At 42.5% G+C, this 6,991-nt stretch overlaps 1 protein-coding gene across 4 annotated transcripts in view; it reads left to right on the top strand.

Annotated features, from left to right (window-relative positions):
• Positions 1-5,173: 5,173 nt before the first annotated feature.
• The window catches only part of EHF (ets homologous factor), a 41,961-nt gene continuing 40,143 nt past the window's right edge, over positions 5,174-6,991 (top strand). For 2 of the 4 annotated variants that reach the window (XM_011965537.1, XM_011965535.1), the window contains exon 1: positions 5,174-5,361. Coding sequence is in view for 1 of the 4 variants with exons in the window: in XM_011965534.1 (XP_011820924.1) it covers positions 6,444-6,449 (6 nt within the window). In the remaining 3 variants the exon portion in view is untranslated. The other 2 variants (XM_011965536.1, XM_011965534.1) reach the window with 2 other exon arrangements.

Here is a 6,991-nt window from a genome sequence, read left to right as displayed (position 1 = left end):
AAGTCCCCGGTCTTTTGACACCACAGGTTATCCCAAATAATTAGGCATCTGGATGGAGATTTTATACATTTTCTACTTGGGCCTGAGAGTTTGCTGTCTCTTATGGTTCCTGGGTGAAAAAGGCCGGGCCCTGAGACCTTTACCCAAGGTTGGCTGTACCAAACTATCCTCTTGAGTGGCATGAATGGAGTTCTCTGGTTGATCATCCATGGAACAATGTGGGAGCCCACTAAATATGAATGGACAGTGAAGAATGCAAAACCGATGGTTTTCTCCACTGTCACCTCACCCTTGGAGGTGTTTGCTGATTTGGTAGATGAGTGGAGGAACTCAGGAGTCTGAATTTGTAAAGGTAATTTGGATGCTCCATTAGCTTATAAAGGACACAGCAGGGAGAACTATATAGCAGAGAAGGCTGGATGCCTATGAGGGTAGGGAAGAGAAAACAAGGGGGCAGGGCTGTAGCTGCCCTACCTCCGGTTCATATATGGCTGCATTTCTTTAATCTCTTTTATATTTTGGGATTCCATGGTAGTAGAAAAAGAGTTCTTATGTTAAAACAATTGCTATCTAATTTTACAGTATGGTAAATATAGTCAATAATGATGTATCATGTATTTGCAAATTGCTAAGAGAGTAGATTGTGTTTTCACCACACACAAAAATGGCAAGTATGTGAGGTAATGCCCATGCTAATTAGCTCAATTTAGCCATTCTACAATGTGTGTGTGTGTATACATACACATATATATGTATACACACACACACATATGACAAGTCAGAATGTCATGTTTTACTCCATAAATATATACAAATTTTATTTGTCAATATAAAAAGAATAATACCTGGAAAAACAAACAAAACATCCTAAGTGCTATACTTACAAAGAACTCTTCCTCGTACAAAAAAGAAGACATTCTGGCCACAGGAATGTTGCCTGAAAATGGCCACCTTTTTCATGATCTTCCCTCCCTTTCTGAGACTGAGAAATGAGCCTTCTTGAAGACCCTGATGGAAATACTGTGAAGAAACTGAAGACAGTTGGATTCAAGAACCAAAATGCTTATTGTAGCAGTGAGGTTGGCTTTAAGTCAGGGAACTGTGTAAAGCTGTTTGCGGGGAAAGATAAGGCCACAAAGAGATTAATAAAATACAGACAAGGCCAAAGGAATAGGGCAGGGGCAAATTAGTTTAGGCAAGAATGGAGGTGTCTTGAGAATAATTAAGATATGAAAGAGGAGTCCAGAAAATTCATCCTTGGTGCTTGGGTAAGTTTAGCAACATGCTCAGATGCCCGAGTTTTGTGTGTGTTTGTGTGTGGTGTGTATGTGTATGGGCATGCATGTGTGTGTGTACGCAATGGGTCATTCTTCCCAGGAAGAGTGAGCCACCCTCTCCTCCTCCAGCACCAAAGTGGCCGCACCTTGGCACACCAGTGGCAAATGCCACTGGGCCAGGATTTGCGCAGAATGCAGGCACACAGGCATAATGGCAGGAGGCATGACTGGTGTGTTTCACATCAACATGTTAGAACAACTGTCAATGTGTGACCTCCCAAACAGAACTCAGGTGCCCCCTTCAGAGACCATGAAGCTTGTCCTTAGAGGATAATGAAGATTTCCAGGAACCTCATCTAATCCAAAACCAAAAGATTTGGGAAATGTGACCTTTAGAGGGGGGTAGCATTAAGAGGCAAAATGATACTTATTAATTCTGTTCCTTCTTTGACTGTAACCAGTGTAATAAATGATCATATTCTGCTCAATTCAATTCCCCCTCCCCATGAGTTTCACAAGACCAGAAAGAGTTTCTTCTTCCCATTGGTCTTACATTAATATTCTTGTATAGCTTTCACTAAATAGATGCCACATTCTGCCCTGGAGGTAACATCATGTCATTAGGAGGAGATGATAGACAGAAATATATACAAACACAGACTTGCTTTCAAAAATAAATATAGGCCCTCTAGTTAAAAGGTATTGTGTAACATATGTGAGCATCCTCTTTCTTGCAAAGCAAGCACACAGCTCCCATGAGTCTTGTAGCCACAGCCTGTGTTGGTGTTAAGACTGAGATTCCTTAAGGCCTGATACTTGGCTTAAAAAGATTATTTGTCCTGGCCTTGATTTGGGAATTAAGATCCCTAGGGTTTTTTGATTTTACAATTTGGATCTTCTAGGAGACAACCCAACTGATCTCCCAGTCTCCAGGCCACCACATGCAACCTGGTTTGCTTTGCTCTGTTCCCCTTTTCCTCTGTGGGGACCAGCACAGGACTTGACTCAAAGGCTCTGTGTCTATGCACAGGTTGGAGACAGTGATCGGGCCTTGATCTGTAGGAAAGACCAGAAAGATTTCTATGCAGAGTAATTGGGTTTCTAGAGTTTGTTTCAGTTGATTTGAGGGCAAGCTGCTTGGCCTCTCTTGATTCTTCCCTTCCACAGAATAAAGACAATCAGCTTTGTTTATCACTCTGTTCACTTTGCTATGTCTTTATCAGCCCCCCAGAGAATCCAGGAGCACAGAACAAGTGTTGGTGTCTCTCTTGCCAGAGTCCTCGAGAACTTACAATGTGTCCATATAAAGGATCTGCTGTGTTTGATGATTTTGTGATCATACTTTAAACTTCGTATCCATAAACAACATACTTGATGTATCTGAGACTTGTAGTAGAAGGCCTTGAGACATCCATCCCATCCCATCATATCTATCTATCTATCTGTCTATCTATCTATCTATCTATCTATCTATCTATCTATCTATCTATCTATCTATCTATCTATCCATCCCTGTTGCCAGTGCTGTCTTGTTGAAGTTGGCAGTAGGGTGAAAGACCTCAAACTCCAGAGGACTTCCCTATGGATGCAATATACCTGCAATTCTAGCTTTTTGTTTTTTTAGGTTGGGGGAGAGGGGTATTGTTTTCATTTTTGTTTTTCTTCTGGAAGTTTCAACTAAGACCCAAGTGAAAAGAGGAATCAATACTTAATAAGTACCCACTAAGTAGCAGGCACACTTTTAGGTACTTTATTTACAAAAAAAACCCTCCACAAATAAAGTGGCTTGTGAGTATGAGGTGACATCTTTCCCTCCCCTCCCACCATTACCACCCCAATATGACTCTTCTCAGGAGTCCTCCAATCTAATGGACTAAATACAAGTGAATAAAGAAATGGAGATTTAACCAGAATTCTTCAGCTAGAAATTAAAGGGCCTATAATTAAAGGTGACTGGGACTGGGTCAGAGAGCCACATCACTTTTGGGGTTGCATTTGAAGTTCACTACCTCTTGACCACACAACCCTACCCCTTCTACTCCCACCCTGCTGTCTCAGGTTAACCTCAGGCAATGGGGTAAAGAAGGCCAAGTTTGTTTCCCTGGAGTCCCTCGGGCTCTAGCACTAATGCTTCCCTTTTCTCACGTGTGCCCCCCACCCACCCCCCTTCACCATCACCACACACAAATGCCCTGCAGTGGGTGGAATGTAGTTACTTCAGGTTGTGCCTGATTTGTCTCTCAAGCAAAACTCCAGCAGGCCATTCCCTTAGGGCCCTGCTCTCAGATCTGGAACTGATAGACTAATTGGGGCTAATGTGATAATGGGCAATAATGACATTTGTTGTTTTTATCAGTGTGTGTGTGGGGCGGGGTTTACATTTGCATTTTTACAGGGCCCTTGGCAAGTTCACAGGGTTGAACTGTAGGAAAGGGTGGGAATGTCTGGGGCAGGTTAGGGAGGCAGAGGGGCTTGTTAGAACTCCCCTAAACTGCACTGCCCAAAGCCTCAAGACCTTCTTCAAGACCTGCCCAGCTTCCAAGACCTTCCCAAGTCCACCCTTGTCCTCCCACTGAGTCTTTTACACTTTCAGAAACCTCCAAATTCATGTTGAAACTAGAAAAATAAGTAAGAAAAGACTAATACTACTGCTCACTCACTGTTCCCCCTTAATATAATAACCAGTTTTTATTCTATTTGGTCAGCCTTTGCCCATAAGCAGAACTTTTTTCTTTTTTCTTTTTTTTTTAACACAGGGATTTCTTGGTTTTGATCACAAAATCTTTATCTCGTTGCCAAATCTCAACTTCCCTTCCCTCTCCCACAAAGGGGAGCCCCGTTGAGTCAAAGAAATCTGCTTAGACACTTTGCTCATGCCAGGCCAGTGTCCTGGAAGGTTCGATAGAGAAAGTTAATGGTTGGGGGATGTATTTCTCTTTGCTAGGAGCAGTCACTCACCCATATGAAAGAAGGTACATTTGTGACTCAGTGAAGCAGGTACAGGTAACTTCCCAAATGTCCCTTGGCCCAAGGGAATAGAGGTTGCATGGGTATTTAAATCTGTAGATCCTCCCTAATATTCCACCTTCTTCTTGTCCAAACTCTGCTTTTTTATTTCCAGTTTCAGCATTTTGGTCTTCTCATCTCTAACTCCTACAGGGAGTGTCAATAAACCTTTTTAAAAAGATCATGTAAGTGTTAAGAGGAAGTGAAGAACCTAGATAATCCACCAACCGGATAATCAGCTGTTGCATATTTGAGAGTTGACTGCTTGACCTGAACATCTCCTCAGAAGGGACCCTCCCTCCCAGGATCTTCCCTTTCAAACCTCTCAAGGCTCTTACCTGGGGCCAGGGGAGATAGGCTTTTCAAAGTCCATTGAATTGCCAAGAGTCTCTGTCAAGAAGGCAGTCATGGTGCCTGGGGAGGGAACTTGCTGGGAGCCCCTTCAAAGCCTGGTGCTTATACAGCTAGGGCAAAGATCTTGATGCCAAAGCAGGGTGGACTAAATACAGACTAATAAATGAGACAGGTGCTTAAGAGGGCCCCCTATACCATCATCTCCTCCAGATTTGAACTTCTACTCACTTTGCTTTTACATTCCCCTTTCCTGATGGTGTCTTTGGTGAGCAGGGTGCTTTTCACCTGAAACAGCCTCTGAGCTGAAAAGAACAGTCACCACCAAATCAATTCCTCATCCATTAACAGATTGTCTCTCTGTTCTTGAGACACAGGCATTACCTGGTTAGACCTGTTTTGTTTGAACACTAACGTGTGAGTTGGCCAAATGCAAATGAGCCAATGTTTGTAATCCTTTATTTTATTTTTTTAAAGGGCTAGGTAGCCAATCAGAAGAGGGGGAAGTGACTTAGGGAATTCCCGGTTGGTAGCTTATTGCTTAACATCCTACAAAATGATTTAAAATTATTGTCATATGCATTTATCTTCACTCTGATGAGGGCTCAGACTTGATAACGCCCGTGGTGCCCCATCCCTGTAGGAGCTGGTGAGATTGCAGCCTGCTGCCTCCCCTCCATCAGCCACAGCTATTGGATTTCCCACCCAGAATCTTTAGGTAAATGAGGTAAGTCCTGATTTTTAAAACTTCTTTTGAGTCTGGAATCCAAACACCTGAGTGGAAAGAGAAGCCTGCTTTAAACCGGACAGATGAAACTAGAAGAGACTCTTGGAGACGGCTGGCAGGAAGTGAAGCTCACCTTACCTGGGCTTACCTCACTGGGTCAAATCAGAATTTTATTTTGGAGGGCAGGCTGGCTACTTTGGATATTATCTGTGAATTTCCTGCGTTGTTTGGACTTCTAATCTCTGTGAATTTAAAAGCCCCCTTGCTTCCCTATGCCTATGTGGCAAAACCATTCCCCTGGGTTGAATTCTTCTGAAACAAATAGGCAGCTAGAGATAGGTGGCTCTGATATAGCTCAGTGAAGAACTGGTTGGCTAAGTAGCTGTTAGGGCTCAGAGTACACCGTCTCGCTTTCTAGAGATATCTTCTGCTGGTAATTTTTCTGACTCATGAGCTATAGGGAAAGGCCAATTTGTTTTTAATATGTTCCAGGACTGGAAAATGGCTTGAAATAGGCAAGAATATACACAATCACACTGGAAAAAGTGGCCAGGCAGCCACGGCAGGCAGGGGTATTGGGAGAGCTGAATATCTAAAAAAAACAAAAATCCAGAAAAAACAAAAATCAATTTTGGCAAAGGGCTTCACTGTATAACAAGGGGACAAACTAACCCTTTGTTTACTCCATTTTGGGAGACTATGATCAGACAGGCAGTTGTGACTCAGCAGTAACAAATGCCTTCTAAGCCAGGGATTCTTTTGATTTCGCATGGAAAAATTGTGGAGAAGTGTTAGCCCCAGTGTGGACTGATCTGGGAACAGTGGGAAATTAACTTCTTGTTGGTAAATATCAGACTGAGGTGAGAAAGCGACATTTTCACCATCCGTCTTTGCTGATTTACCATGCTCCCAGGATAGTGGGAGCGTGTGTTTTTAAGATGGAGAGTGTATGATTCTGAGTCCAAGTTCATAGGGGCCTCTGCTGGTTATCTGCACTCACCTTGGTAACAGCAAGACAGTGAGCGAATGGATTCCAATAACTTACTGATGGAAGGTCTAATTCAGGAGTTGGTTCTGCAGCCATGGAGGTGAAGATGTGTTCAGATAGTCTTTCAATGTGTAAAAGCGCAATTAGAGATTCTGTGTGGCTGTGTGTTAATTCCACTGGGGTCAAGGGAAAAATTTATTTCTAACAGAAGAGAAGAAGATACGTTATTAGGAAGAGTTTCATGGCTAGGAGATACTATCAGAAAAGGCTCTTAAGAGATTTTAGAATGACTTTAATAGCTGCATTTGGAGTTTGCAGAGGATCCACTTTTCTTCTTTTTGTGACCTAAAATTCCGGGACGATGAAATAACTCACCAATTCCATCTTCTTGTAATATGGAGTCACGTAGACAACACTATTTTCACACCAATGGCTAATGGTATTTAAAAACCATGATGGAATGCGAATTGAGAGTCATTTGGAGGTCTGTAGTTGAACTTGAAAAAATAATAAATGTAATGGAGACAATACTTCACTATGTTTCCAAAATATTTTAGAGAGGCATTTTAAATGAAAGTCACTTTGAGGGAATAGCTGCGCTGTAAGTTCTCTTACATAACCGTGCAAGACGGTGGCCTTCAT

The sequence above is a fragment of the Mandrillus leucophaeus genome, unplaced genomic scaffold, assembly GCF_000951045.1.
Source record: "Mandrillus leucophaeus isolate KB7577 unplaced genomic scaffold, Mleu.le_1.0 Scaffold73, whole genome shotgun sequence".
Taxonomy (NCBI): domain Eukaryota; kingdom Metazoa; phylum Chordata; class Mammalia; order Primates; family Cercopithecidae; genus Mandrillus; species Mandrillus leucophaeus.
This window is presented reverse-complemented; position numbering and strand designations above follow the sequence as displayed.